General features: G+C 42.1%; 1 protein-coding gene across 1 annotated transcript; it reads left to right on the top strand.

The window, feature by feature from the left end:
* The first annotated feature begins 277 nt into the window (after positions 1-277).
* LOC126993984 (probable 28S ribosomal protein S26, mitochondrial) lies at positions 278-13,014 on the top strand. Its single transcript, XM_050853210.1, has 5 exons — positions 278-494; positions 3,450-3,587; positions 7,910-8,056; positions 8,481-8,595; positions 12,560-13,014. Exons 1-5 carry the CDS (start codon positions 400-402, stop codon positions 12,743-12,745), a joined length of 681 nt encoding a protein of 226 aa, XP_050709167.1. The 5' UTR covers positions 278-399; the 3' UTR covers positions 12,746-13,014.
* The last annotated feature ends 2,744 nt before the right edge of the window (positions 13,015-15,758 follow it).

The following is a 15,758-nucleotide window of genomic DNA, read 5'->3' as shown; positions in this document are numbered from 1 at the left end:
GGTAAGAAAACACTGAAAGCAAAAAAAAAGAATTACCGAAAAAAAATGGAAACAAAGATAAAAAGAAATTGCAGGAACAGAACACACACTCCGCTACACCAACTATATGAGGAAAACCCAAATAATACCATAGGAAAGTTTTTATTCAGTATAGAAAACACCTAGAATAAAAAAATGTTGTATGAAATCTGTAAAAAAAAAAGAGAGAAATTAAAATAGTGACAGAAGTACCGTTACAAAGGCTGAACATCGCCCATCAACAACAGCAACAACAACTGAATGCCGGCCGACCAAGCCCAAGACCAACACGCGGGCGGCGGGCGGGGAAGGAGGAGCAGCACATCCTAACTAGCCCTGTAAAACACTCCAAAAGAAGAAGACTAGCAGCACAACATCGCCATGAGTTCCTGTCTGCGGAGCTTCGTGGGCGCCCCAAGCCTGTGGTACCCCGTCAGCGAGGCCTCCGTCACCCTCCTCGGCACCCAGGCGGTCAGGTGAGGCGGGGGCGAGGCGCAGGCTGGCACCGCTCTTGTATTTTAATCTCTTTTTCTTCCAGATTTCATACAACTGTTCTTTTTTGTTATCGGCGTTTTCTTTGCTGAATAAAAACCTTCCTTTGTAACGGCACTTCTATCTCTGTTATTGTTCACTGTTGGTTCTAGCTGCTCCTGTATTTTATTTTTTTCTGCTTTTGTGTTTTAATCATTCTGCTTCTGTATTTTAATTGTTCTGCTTTGTATTTTAATTACTCTGCTCCTGTATTTTAATTATTCTGCTCCTGTATTTTAATTATTCTGCTTCTGTGTTTTAATTGTTCTGCTTCTGTATTTTAATTTCTTTATTTTCCTGATTTCATACAAGTTCTTTTTTGTTTTCAGTGTTTTCTTTGCCGAATAAAATCTTTCCTTTGTAACGGCACTTCACGCTGGGTTCTGCTTCTGTATTTAAATCCCTTTTTTTCCAGAGTTCATATAGGTCTAACTGTTTTTTTTTTGTTCTCAGTGTTTTCTTTGCCGAATATAAACTTTCCTTTGTGACGGTACTTGTCACTATTACTGTTCACTGTGGGTTCTGCTCCTGTATTTTAATTATTCGTTTTTTTTCTCCAGATTTCGTGCAGCAGTTCATTTTTATTTTCATTAATTTATATGCTAAATTAATATTCCCTGTGATATTATTTGGATTTTCAGTAAATCTTAAGAATTACCACACCACCCCCTCCACCACTCCAGTCCCCCTTACCCCCCAAAACAAGCCTGGAGACCTATGGGGAATCAGGTTTTTGGGGGGAAGGCAAAATCACTGAAAAATGGGCTTCAAAAGTTTCCCTAAAAAATATCCCTAAAATAGGGAAAATTCCCTGGTCTCAAAAGTAAGGAAAGTCCCTAACGCATACTCTTGTAATCTATTATAACATAACCTAGTAGCCGCTGCAGCTGGTCTGATGACGAGTGTCGGGCGTGTCATTGGATGGTCAGCTTAGTGAACCTCCCCACCACTGCCACCCAAATCCGTCCCGCGCCGTGTAATTTTCGACAGCCCACACCTCATGTCGAATATATTTAAACTTCTCCAACCAAATTTTACATAACTTAACCTCCCCCCTAACCCCCCTCGACTCCCCTTTTAACCAGGGGGGCCTGGACCCCCCCCCCACATTATAACCTCCTAGAAAAAAGACCCTAGAAGTAGACCAACTCTAGGGAGACATATTACATATGGTACAGTACTGACAGTTAACCCGTCCACTTCTGCTAAGTTGATGCTAGATCATTGTTACCAAGTACTTTGGGGTACAAAATAAAACCGATTTGTGACAGCTGTCATCCAGCCCTGACGCTCCTGCTGTCAACTGACCCAGGAGTGACCTATATTGCTACCTATCACCATGGCCTCCATTTTACTCAAATTTTGAGTTGGGCGCGTTGAACAATATCCGGTTTGTTTTCCGACACGTGCTTGTCACAGCTTGATGTGACCGCGAGGCAACAAGCGCACCCCATCTCACATGCCTGAGTCACCACTGTTCAAAAATGGTGGTATTGAAGGGTCACAAGGACACAGTTTTGGGTTATTTGATGCCGCAATGTGGCGCGAGGTGCCTCAACGGCAAATCCTTACCGATCTTGTATCCTCCCTTTTGTTTAATCAGAAATATATGTCTTAATCTGATTTAATGCTTACTGAGACTGTTGTGCTAGTGTTCTTTTGGGTTACACTGTTAATTACTTACTTGATAGGATGACAGATGTATATCCAAGTTTGAGGTATTACTTACTTACTAGATAGGATGACTTACTTACTTACTTGATAGGATGACTGAGGTGTTCATCCGAGTTTGAGGTATTTATCGCAGTTTGTAAAGAAGAGAGGGTGCTGAGAATGTGGAATGAATATAGAATCACCATAAATATTCACGAACAAGGTTACTAATTTGTATACGTTGGATTGACTAATGTTGAAGAAGGGGTAGCCATCTCTTGCGAAATTAAACTTACATTATTGATTAATTTTTGGTCCCTGAATCCAGTGCAGTAAAGAATGACATGGAAAATAGAAGGGTAGGTTAAGTTAGGCTATTAAGTATATTCGGCATGCTGTGTGGGCTGGCAGAAATATGCAGCACAGGACGGGATGGGGCAGCAGTGGGGGTGAGTTCTTTCCATAGGCCGGTGATAACCGGTGGGAGTGGGGCGGCAGCAGGTGCACCTCAGGCATTGAAAAATCAATCATTTAATGATAACTGGAAAATTCAATTATCTCAATAATAAAAAGCATCATATTTTGCCCAGAAATAAAGTCAGTGTCTCAAAATTAGGAGACTACCCTTTCCTCAACAATCTTTGTTGGATCATATGTCAGCATGGGACTCTAATGGCAGTGTATTTCTGAACCTGATGAGATTTACATTTTATTTGACCTTCTTGACCTTGATTTTGTGTATTTCTGAACCTGATGAAATTTACAGATTATTATTTGACCTTGTGGGGGACCCCCAGTCCAAATGTTCCTGAGAGGGAGGCTTTGTTGTCTGCATGGAAGGTTACCTATCATCTAGAAGGGGCATTACTTCATTGGTATTGCTTGTAAATAAACTTGATACTTTGCCGACATCTATTTAATGGCTGCAAAGGCATGGTATCTCTCTATGCCATTTATATCATGATTTACTGGGAGAAATGCTACCCTCACATGGTACAGTTTAAGAAAGAGTTTGTGGTAATCATGTTCACCTTCACCAAAAGAGTTAGAAAATATAGAAAAGATTGTAATTTGATTTAGTTTTGTGTTGTTCAAACAAATCTGACTTTCACTGTCTTAGGAAATGAGTAATTTAAATAATGACTGATTTTTTGACCAACCATTCCTAACCTAATAATGTAACTTAACATAGGTTATGGTAGTTTCTCCCCATACCTCCGATCACATTCTTGCTGCATGCATTTCAGGTGGAGGAAGCCACGATGGGTGCCAGTGGCTCCAAGCAAAAAGTTCAAGATCCCTCCAAGGAAGATCACCCCACCAGAGGAGGTTCATGAGCTGAGGCGGCTCAACAACAACTACAACACACAGATGAGAGCCCTGAGGTAACTTATTTTATCTTCTCTGCTCTATATGAAGTCACAAGCCATGTTCTAAGCCTACTTGTGCTGTTCCTAAGTAAAGTCTAAGTTTCCTTCTCAAAGGAAATCTAAAGCTGTAGTATCTCCACTCAAGTTGAGGGGCTTGAGACACTCTTGCATGTGTTGACTATGTTTTCTTAATGGCAGCTCTTGAGTAAGCCACCGTAAGGAATCAGGGGCTTTTTTGGGGATAGGGTGGAGGCTGCCAACCTCTTTAATACAGTGCATGTGAGACCATGTAAGGCAGGGACATTCACTTCCCTGAGTTGAGATGTGCTGGCCACACATCAGTCTAATGCAAGCTGCTGCTCATTCTAAAACACGCAAAAAAATAATCTAACCCAGGTGGGGCAAATAACTATTTCTGTGGTTAGGAATCCAACCTTGACCAGATTAATGGGAAGCCAACCCTCCAACCAGATAGGCGATTAGGGTATCCCGGGGCCAAGTGGGCCTTGGGTGGCCTTTTGCATCAGGCAGGTAATTACATGGCTGTCTATTCCCATCTTGTATGAATTAATTTGTTTCAGTTCTTACTGAAGTTTATTTAGATTCCTTCATGGAGGGCAGGAGGTATCCTATTTCTGGATGATCCTAAAGGCATCTTTCCACCATAAAAACAGGATACCACTGCTGTGCCACCAGTTTACTTCCAGCTTCTGAAACTCATGAGAAATTAAACTGTCAGTGAAGGGAGGAATAATATAACTGTTGTTGGAAATCAAACCCCCACCAGTGAGATGGGAGACCTTTACACTAACCACTCAGCCAGTAAGGTTACCCAGTGGCCTAGTGGTGATGGCTTTCCATAGCAGGCAGGACAATTACTAGAAATGACATAACTTGGAACCTTAAGAACCACTTACAGCAACTTAATGTTACAACATTTGTCTCAGCCAAAGTATAATGTGTTGGGTTAAGGCAATAGTCTATGGCCACAAGTTTTTTGTAAGATAGGACAGTTATTTTTCAGCAAGAGAAACATATCATGAGCAAATTAAAGTGATTTAAAAGAAGGTTGCTATAATACTGTTACTTTTCAGAGTTTACTGATGAAAGAATGCAGATGCTGGTAAACTCTTGCATTAGGAGTTTGGGCAGCTTAGAGATGAGCTAAAGTAGAAAGTTGTGTGCAGCAAGGTAATGAGAGGAATGGAGGGATGCGGTTATGAAATTTTTAAAAAATGTGAAAATATAGAAGATAGAAAAGAGAGCCACACTGCAGCAGAATTTAAGAGGTAAACTTATTAATAAAGGATATGGGTGAAGAAATTTTTGTACCCCAAGATGAAAGATGAAGGAGGTAGAAATGAGCAAAATGAGATTCTCAAGCAACCATACACCCACTAATGATGGGCCGGGTCAAAGATGAGACGGTGTGGAAGAGATGCAGCACACAGAGTTGGTGTGAAAGAGGAGTTATGGAGAGGGGCGGAGTCGGAGTCAGTGGAGACGGCTACTTTTGGCCAGAGTCAGAGTCGGTAAAAATATCTCCAACTCCAACTCCTTTACATAATCAATTCTCATATAACGTACTTGGCTGCACTGCTAGAACAGTGTTGCCAGTTTATGAAAATTTTCCACAAATTTGTCTGAGAGGCAATTTTTATGCAAGCTCTTGTGGGAAGATAAAAAAAATCATGCAATATGGATTTGTTTTTTTATGGAAATGTGGATTATTAATCTGAATTAATGAGATAAATTACTAGAGCTAGACGATGTCATATAAGACATACCCAACGACACATGCCATACTGGGCGAGGCTGCTGATTACTGTAATTTACTCGTGTATGTCTCCACTCAGCACTGAATCTGTGCTAGGCTGCTCAGAGCTCAGCATTGGGTTGTCTTTTAAGGACAGCCTGTTCATTATGAGGTCTGGATGTCCAATTCATGCTAAACAAAAAAAGGTCAGGCTGAATCTGTGATCGTAGCGTGAATTGTAGTGTAGTGTGAACTGACCAAGTGTAGCTATTGTACTGCAGTGTGGCATGGCGTGGATGGGTGTTATGTTGTATGCCGTGGCTGGGTGATGTGTGGTGTGGCTGAGTGTGATGTGATGTGGCTCTGGGTGTGACTAAGTAGGATGGTGTGTGGTGATGTGATGTTGCTGGGTATGGTGAGATGTGTGTGATATGTGATGTGGTGTGGCTAGGAGCAGCGTGATGTGTGGTGTAGTGTGATAAATGACAAGGTGTGGCTGGGTGTGATGTGCGAGATGGCGTGGCTGGATGCGATGTGAAGTGTGGTGTGACTGGGTGTGATGTGTTGTGGCTGGGTATGGTGTGAAGTGTAGTGTGACTGGGTGTGGTGTGGGTGGGTGTGATGTAAGGTGTGATGTGGTTGGGTATGGTCACTATGGTGTGACTGGGTGTGTTGTGTGGTGTGGCTGGGTATGGTGTGAAGTGTAGTGTGACTGGGTGTGATATGTGGTGTGGTGTAAGGTGTGATGGTTGGGTATGGTGTGAGGTATGGAGTGACCGGATGTCTTATTCACCTATAGCACCGGCAGGCTTTCTTCAGGGGACTGGTGGTTGGCCCAAGCTCGTCATGGCATAGGCAATTTTTATCGTGGCTCTAATATAGGTGTGATGTATCATGGGGTGTGACTGGGTGTGATGTGTGATGTGATGTGACTGGGCGTGGAGGCAGTGGTGCCTTTTAAGGTTAAACCATCAATACAGGCCTTATAATGCAAAGATTTTCCTAGATTGCAACACAAAGCTGCTGTTGTGCACAAATTTTCCCATATATCTGTTATGCCACTGTAAGATATGGTGAACTTGCTTTGCTTTGAAGATTGATAAGGGAGTGGATGGAGGGGGCAGGGGTGCCTCTCAAGGTTAAAGTGTTAATGTAGGCCTTGTAATGCAAGGATTCTCCTAGTCTGCACGACAAAGCTACTGTTGTGCACAAGTTTACCCCGTCCCGATTCGTCCTGCAGGAATCCTTGTAAGCATACTCCACCACGTGCTACCAGTATTTCTTGGGCCATTTTCAGTTCCAATACATCACAGACACCAGAGAAGCACTTTCTACCAATGTCAGCCGATGCATGGCGATTAAAATTAAATGTGGCAGTTTCTAAAAAGAAGTTTGTATCATGTTAACATGCTATTGTTTTTTTTCTTTGCTACTGTATATTGGGTCATTTTTAGTTCCAACACATCACATAGACACCAGGGAAACACTATCTACCCACGAAAGCTGATGCATGGCGATTCGATTGAATAAATGTGGCAGTTTCTAAAAAGAAGTTTGTATCATGTTAACATGCTATGTGGTTGGGTATGGTGTGAGCCATGAGGTGTGGAGTGACTGGGTGTGATGTGTGGTGTAGTTGGGTTTGGTGTGACTGAGTGTGATGTGTGGTGTGGTATTGCTGGGTGTGATGTGTGGTGTAGTGTGGCTGGGTGTGATGTGTGATATGGTGTGGCTGGTTGTGGTGTTAGGTATGGTGTGATGTGTAGTGTGGTGTGGCTGGGTGTGATGTGAGGTGTAGTGTGGCTGGATGTGATGTGTAGTGTGGTGTGACTGGGTGTAATGTGTGGTGTGGTTTGGTATGGTGTGGTGTGGCTTGTTATGTGTGGTCTAGTGTGGCTGGGTGTGGTGTGAGGTGGTGTAGCTGGATGTGATGCATCATGTGATGTGTGGGTTGGTGTGGCTGTATGCAGTGTGTGGTTTGGTGTGGCTGGATGTGGTATGTGGTGTGGTGTGGCTGGGTTTGATTTTCCTACCACAGTACTGAGGGAGCGGGGGAGGGCCAGAGAGTGGGAGTTGCAACCATAAAATTTCCTGGAGCCAGAGTCGGAGTCAATTTTTTTTATGTCCAACTCCGCACCCCTGGTTATGGAATCGGTAGTAAAGTGGTATTGCCATACTTAGAACAGAAATGCTTATGAGCATACATTTGGTATTTTAATTTCAATGCCAGAATCTGCCTGCACTCCAAGACCAGTGCAGTATGACTCTGATAAGTCACTTTATCTATATTGCATAGGACGCTCTTAACCCGATAGCAGCGGGGATCATGTTTCTTAATGGTCCCTCCAAGCGAGAAAAATGAGAAAAAATCACCCCTCAAACAAACCATTTCAAAATATGTATCAAAGCATTTGTGATCAGATTATGTATCATCTATTTTGGGGGGTTTATATCATGGAACAAATTTGGCCCATCGCTGCTACACAGTAAAGCCACAAATTTGGCCCGTCGCTGCTACCGGGTTAAACAGGCATCCCAAGGATCTACTTGAAGGACATAATAGAAGCACTTTCCCTTGCAGGCATCACCTGACACAGGAGAAGAAGCGGACAGCCGATACCTCAGAGTTGGCGATGCAGCAGGTGGCTCAGGAGGAGGAGGAGCACCAGCGCCTCATGGAGTACAACAGACAGGAGAACTTACGGGTGGCAGCACTCAGGGAGGAGAGGTACATGAGTGTGTGTGCGTGTGTGTGTAATTCACCACCATAGCCTGATCATAAGTTGGACTCACAATTGTCAGGAAGTACCCTTTCGACAAGAGCAAGCTCATTATAGTTGATCTCTGGGTACTGCTGTGTGTGTGTGTTTGTGTGTGTGTGCAGTGACCTCTATGTGGTTTCTTTCTGGCTTATACTTGTGTGGTTGTTATTTGGTGTATATAGGAGGAGATTGCCAGTATATACATGTAAATTTCATAAACTGACACTTATCAGCAATGATGATCATAGTTTTCCCCCATGCAGCGTAGACATAGAATATTACTTACCGTACATGTTCCAGCCATTCATAAACACATAGGTAATCCAAATTAATAAAACCAGAACATGAAATTGACAAAGCAGAGTTTGTTCATGGCCCTCTCTCTCACAGAGTTCGCAAGGAGTATGAAGCTGAGTTGGCTCGCGTGGAAGCCTCCAAGGTGAAGCAGGCCCAGAAGGCTGCTGCGGCGGAGGAGGAAGCTCTGCGCATCATTAATGAGACGCAGGTAAGGGGGATGATATTTTCTTTCTTCTTAAAGACAGAATCAACAGGTGTGCTGGAATTCTTAACCCCTTCACTCTAGCGACGTCGGCATCCGACGGCGTCACCATTAGTTCTCTTCTAAACCTCTTAATCCTCTTCTAAACCTCTTAAGAGCAAATGGAAGAGGAATTTAGAGGAGGATTGAGAGGTTTAGAAGAGGATTAATCCTCTTCCATTTCCTCTTGACCCTTTCCATACTGTGATGCCGACGTCTGCGTCACGGATGGAGAGGGTTAATGCACTTTTTCGTAGTCCATTTCAGCAATCATATCAGAAGCAAAGCTCATCATATGGCACCAGCTTCATCATGAATGTTGCTGCTCCTAAAGCCGGTATTTCACGGGAATGATTTTGCTCGGGACCCGACCTTCGGGCGGCAACTTTCGCTGAGCTGCTGAGGGAACATGACATGCACTAATCACATGGGGATACATTTGATGGGCATTGGGCAATCTTGGTCTTGATCTTGACTTTCAGGGACTGTATACCTACTTTCAAGTAGAAATAGATGTTAATTAATTTGTTAGTCATATTATATTTTAATATACAGTACCCTCTCAAGTTTCACGCTTGCTTCATTCCGAAGGTATAGCGCTAAACTCAAGGATCGCGAAACTCGAGGTATTGAAATACATGAAAAAGCGCTTATTGGTTCAGGCCCATGGAAAAAAATTACTTTTTTTTTCGACTTGACTCCCTTGTTATCACAATTTTTTTCGACTTTACTCTCTTGTTATCTCAAAATACGTACCTTGGTAATAGGCAGAAAATGGGAAGTGAGAACAGGTCATTCTGCAGCAGCAGTTGAAAGTGGCTGCCTCCCATAACCATAAAGCCGTTAAAAATATTTACTTTTACTCAAACTCCATTCTTTTTGAGTGGTGTTTGTTACGAAATAAACAGTCTCGTGACCCGTGGCATCTAGCCAAAAGTCGCTTGTTGTCTACTTTAGAAAATTTGACAAGTGATTACTGTATGGATAGCTAATTCAGTCTGCCATGACCTTACAGCACCACCTATGACAAATAAGCCCACCTCAAGATCACTCACCCACCACCATGACCCAGGGCATGCATGGTGGGTTGCTCTATGCTGCCACCACCTCCAATTAGCTCGAATTAGGGGTTTTGAGCCGAGCCCCAAACAGGGTCCGCCATTTGAGCAGACCGACTCGAGGGAGCCCCAAACAGGGTCCGCCATTTGAGCAGACCGACTCGAGGGAGCCCCAAACAGGGTCCGCCATTTGAGCAGACCGACTCGAGGGAGCCCCAAACAGGGTCCGCCATTTGAGCAGACCGACTCGAGGAAGCCCCAAACGGGGTCCGCCGTTTCAGCGGACCGACTCGCGGGAGCCCCAAACGGGGTCTGCCAAAGCTGCCGGGTTAAGGGAGCTGGCCAGGCGAAAAACAAAGAAAATCGGTCAAAAATGAAAAACTGAGAAAAAATTCATCAGCTGTGTATGCCCTTTGAGAATCTAATTACAAAGTTTTTCATTAAAATTCGCATTACTTTTTTTCTTAAGGGCGTATCAAAGCGATGCGTTCGGGGGCTCACTCAGAACACAAATGAAAGCTTCCATTCAAAGATCTGGAAAAAAATGTCAAAAAGTCAAGTTTGCTGGAGCATCAAAAGTCCAATTTGTTTCCCAAATCACCATCCTTCACCATGATTTTGGATATAACAAAGTAAATTTCTTGCAACATCAACATTACCACTCACTCAAAATTCAAGAAATAGATACTAAAAGGAAAAGCATGAGGAAGAAGAAGAGATCCAAGAACATCAAAGAGTAGAAGAAAGAGGTGACATATGCTCCACGAGCATTCTGAAACAAACCTGGCAACAGTGAGTAGCTTGGCAGCTGTAAAACACCTCCTTTGTGAGGTAATACCCTGCCTCAAGCTGAGGCGGCGGGGGGACCAGGAGCCTTACAGACATAATATTTTATGCCTGGACATCAAAATATATGACTGGACATGAAAATATATCTTTTTATATATCATTACAAATAAATGAAAGGATAAATGCCATGATATCACTTCACTATGTTTGAATGTTACGCATTCAAAACTTTACCTGGCTGTATCTCAAAATGTAAGTTATGTACATTTGCACTTCAATTCTCCATCATTTTCAACCAATTTTGATGAAACCAACACCAAAGCCTTGCCTAGACTTGTAAGAATCACACTATAGCAAGTTTTTTCTTGTATATGATGTGACTGAATCATGGTGTATTTATGTCTGAATTTTTAGGGGGAAATTATGACCATGAAAGTTTGAAAATTTATATTCCACAAACTAATGATTATTGATACAATATTTCACTATACTTTCATTGGCCTAAACATGGTTCTTGTACTATATTAATTGTTTCCATGTAAAGCAATTATTATAGTTGAAATAGCCTTTGAAAAAAAAACTTCAAATTTTCCAAAAATGGTCATTGGTAATTTTTTTTTTTTTTTTTTTTTTTTTTTTTTTTTTTTTAGCTAAATCTTATGGGTAGGGTGTCCTTTACGTCTGGTATATAAATCATGAATAAAGAAAAAGGTAAAAAACAGCCGGCCCCCTTGAGAGTGGGTTATTCGACAATTATCCTCCCCGTCCATAAATCTGAGTAACTGCCATTTATAAATTACAATCATGTTTACATCACTATATATCTGGTTTGCTTGTTCCACTCAACTCCACCAGTTTATGCCTGTTTCCTTAAAATGAACCTGAATTTATTCATTTTATAATCATTGCCATATATTTTTACATCAATTTTTATTTTAAATACTTTATCCAAATCACCCTTATTAATCCTATTTTAAATCTTGCAACCAAATGTAAAGTTTTTTCATCAGTGCATTGTGATTGATTGTTTTCATAGAATGTTCTTGAAAAAAACAGAAAAAAGGAACTGCTGATATTTGTTGTTGTTTTTTCATACTGTATGCAGCATCTTAACTCACTAAACACTGTAGTGAAATCCAAATTACAATACACTGTGTAATAATCACGCTAGAGGGTGTGAAATGTAGCCAAGGTGTGAGCTGCTGGCAAAAAATTATACTCCAAGTGGACGGATGCACTGCAATCTATAAGTTGGCGAGGGGCCTGGAGGGGGAGCGGCAAATTGCCACCCCTCTTACCTCCATGTGAAGTGACTTCGTCACTCACTATTGCTGTAACTGCTCACAGTGTATTATCACTGCTGCCATTGCACTTAAGAAAGCTTCACCTTCTGTACCATCCTTTCCTCTTAACTCATCACTGGGTTTTCCTGAATTTTCTCAACAAGTGATTGATGTTGTTTTCATAGCTCAGTTAAGACTAATGACATTATCTCACATTCATGAGGGTCAAATTTCATGCCATACAGCAGTTCAGCTCACAGAAGTCATGAAATTTAAGCTTAACCCCTTCACTCTGGCGACGGCGACATTGGCGTCCGACGGGCGTCCGACGGCGTCACTGAATGGAAAGGGTTAGTCCTCTTCTAAACCTCTAAATCCTCTTCCATTTCCTCTTAATCCTCTTCTAAACCTCTTAAGAGGAAATGGAAGAGGATTAAGAGGAATTTAGAGGAGGATTGAGCGGTTTAGAAGAGGATTAATCTTCTTCCATTTCCTTTTGACCCTTTCCATACTGTGTTGCCGACGTCTGCATCATGGATGGAAAGGGTTAACATTCAAAATTGTGGTACACTGGAGTCTGATTGAATAAACAATGGCCGGCTGAGTGGACCACGATACATTTGCTGGACAGATGCATTCATTGTAACCATCTCTCCACTCTTGCCAGCTGTTTGACCTCTTTTTCCCTAGTTTATTTGTTTACTGGTTATATGCAACACTTACAGGCCTTTGAAGTTTTATACTTCTTTTGGCTTCCATTACTCCACCCACTTGATACCACAGCTCACCCTTTATCCACAGGAATTTGTCAAAACCTTTATTAAGCGTGAAGACTTGGAGAAGGCCATTGAAGAAGCCATGGCTAACCCCAAAGACTACAACTTCGCCATAGACCAAGACGGCCACGTCCTCCGCGGCCACAACACTTGTGTGGAGGATGTGGACGAAAAAGACCGAGAGAAGCTGGAGAGTAGGGTTCTGATATGAGGGAAGGTGCCAGCCAACCACCATGCCCTCACTTGACCTCTTTAATACTTCCTTTGCATTCTGTTTGGTACTTTTGAGGTGATGGTTGGGTTGGATGGTAAGTAAATGGTGTTTATTCAACACCACTGGATGAAAGGTGATGACAGATGGTAGTTTTACATCTCACCTCCCAGATCAATGACTTGTATCAGTTCAAGGATTAATCCTGTGTTCAAAATGTATAAAGTTGTAAAAATGTGACTATTTAGAAAATATATACTGTTTTATTACTTGGTTTATTTATCATACCTCAACTTTATTATAAATAAACTAGAAGTAAGAAAATCACATTGGATTATACCTGCATAATGTAGCTGTCCTACATTAAAAATTATGAAATGTTATGAAAACAATCCCTTGAATAACTTGAAAATGTTCAAACAATCCACCACAGAGACAACGTACTCCACAGGATTGTATGACTCAGATTTTACTGTACTATGTTCCAGATGACATATGAAGCAATTAAACCATGTTGTTCTGAAGTTATAGGTAGGAAACTAGGAATCATTAACATCAAGAACTAGCAATCTCACTGGTCACCTCTCAAGATAAGGTCTCAGGTATGTGTGTGTCTTATAACTCAAGGGTTGGGGCTGGGAATCCTACTCTCTTAGTTTCTTGCTCCAATAAAGGCCTGAGACCTCAAAAGCAGATCCCGTGGCTGCATATATCTGGACGATGGTGACTGGGTTGAATGTTACGAGGAGTAAATGAAAAGTAGAATTGACTAATATGGTGGTTAAGTGGTACCGAACCATTTCACTGTATAATCTTTGCTCCATGTTATTCAGTTTATCAAATGTCTCTTCGTTTCTTGCTTTTGTATTCCTCATTGTATCAGACGCACAGGAAAGATACACATGCTAGACCGGTGACCTAAGGTGTTGGGCAGATATACTGTCATACACACAGCAGTGGCGTAGTTAGGCCTGGGCATTCGGGGCTATAGCCCCGAATGTTTTATGAATAGCCTCAGATCTCAGAGTTGTTGTTGTTGATGTTTTAAGAATAGCCCCAGCCAGGCCAATACAAAATGTTATTTATTGTTAAGCTGTTAGTACTAGAAATTAGATTTGAGAGATCTCATACGGAGATCACACGGTTTGATTCCATCTGGTTCACGATCCTATCATGTATTCGCGGCCATTCGCCAGTCGGCCATCAGTTAGGCAGTGGTGCCACCCAGCCAGCAAAAAATGTGGGCCCCAGGTGGGCAACATATGGGAAAATGTGGGCAATAATATGGGTCTCCAATTAGGCAATCTTAGTGGGCCCCGGATAGGCAAATATGGGCCCCACGTTTGCCCACATGGACCTCAGATGGGAGATGCAACAGGGTATTTGTGTGGGGCCCAAGTGGGCAGAGTGGGCCCCATGTGGCAGCCATATGGGCATGTATGGGCAACATTCCTATAGATGCACAGGAAGATAGTTCCTGCTTCCCCCAGATCCATTGTTGGAGCTCAAATGAAATCCCTGTGTACATCAGTTTATTGCCTTTTGTTGAAAGTAATTTCTTGGTTTCAAATCCTTGAAAGTCACCTTTCAAGGATCTGAAACCAAGAAATTACTTTCAACAAAAGGCAATAAACTGATGTACACAGGGATGTCGTTTGAGCTCCAACAAGGGATCTGTGGGCAGCAGGAACTATCATCCTTTCATCCTGTTGGCTTAAGTACAGTATCCATGCTTATCAACCTGAGGCAAATTTATCAGGCAGATGTGCCAACAAACAAAATACACTATGAGAGCACAGTAAGAAAGCCCGGTCTTGGCAATGACCTTTCTCAGGGGCTCTGGGCTGTTCGGTCAGGCAGCCTTGGAATATGTACACGTACTTAAAACTAATTCCTGGTTTATTGCTTTTTGAAAACTATAAAAACATAAGTTATTTTTCATCCTACTGAAAATAATGCACTGGTTCCAAAGGTCATGAATAGCCAGACAACCAACTAATTCTGAACATTGGTTTGCTGCAAAGTAATAAATGAAAATACTCAATGCAATAAAATCAACACATATGAATAACAGCAGAATATGATTTGTACCTGTCTACTACTTTTGTGCAGATACATAAATTGCTTCTCCTAAGAGCATGAAAGCCCAGCTGTCTCAGGGTCATGCTACTCAAATGTGGTTAATACAAAAACATAACTGGCATAGGTGGGTGTGCAAGTGCTATATAAAACAGCCCATACTGCAGAGAGAGAGAGAGAGAGAGAGAGAGACCAATCAGTAATTTAAATGACGGAAAGAAATGTTCCGTCAGGTGTAAGAACTCTCTCTCTCTCTCTCTCTCTCTCATTTACGTTATATATAATATCTTTTGCTTGGCTGTGCAGGACGCGAAAGTGAGACCTGCGTGAGTCTTCAATGGTGGCGGAAGGGTGAATAGTGCGGCACCATCCTATGAGCCACGTTAATGCCAAGTGAAATGGAAGGTTTACAGAGTCGTTGTCTTTCCCTCAAATCCCAAGCCAATCATAACACCATGCAGTCGTATTATGAATATACGTATTTATATTCCATAAATAGATAACTTACAGACTAATAGTGAGACATCGCCATGCGCAGGTCATCGCTATACTGTAGCTAGATATGTGTAAACAATGGGGGGTTACCCGGGCCAAGCCACAGGGCTCAAGTTTAGAGTTGATGGACAATAATAGCTTAAATTCTTCCCTTTTGATTTTTGTTTAAGCCTTGCACATCATCATCATTATCATTTCATCAACGCCTGCTCCTAGGAGCTCCCACCAGGGGATGGCCACGGCAGAAGAGTTTCCAACTTAAGCCTTACACTAATCTCAGTAATCATTTAGCTGACAATGAAATCACCAAAATATGTCCAGATTAGCAGCCTTTAATCGCCGTGCCAACCTCTGCTGCAAACGTCCTCAAGAGATCCGCCATGCGTTCTAATGCTCCATCGTATTATTTGACGTAATAAAAGTCTTCAGCTGCCTGATT

This window comes from Eriocheir sinensis, unplaced genomic scaffold (assembly GCF_024679095.1).
Source record: "Eriocheir sinensis breed Jianghai 21 unplaced genomic scaffold, ASM2467909v1 Scaffold700, whole genome shotgun sequence".
Taxonomy (NCBI): domain Eukaryota; kingdom Metazoa; phylum Arthropoda; class Malacostraca; order Decapoda; family Varunidae; genus Eriocheir; species Eriocheir sinensis.
The sequence above is the reverse complement of the archived record's forward strand: the minus strand, read 5'-3'. Positions and strand labels throughout refer to the sequence as shown.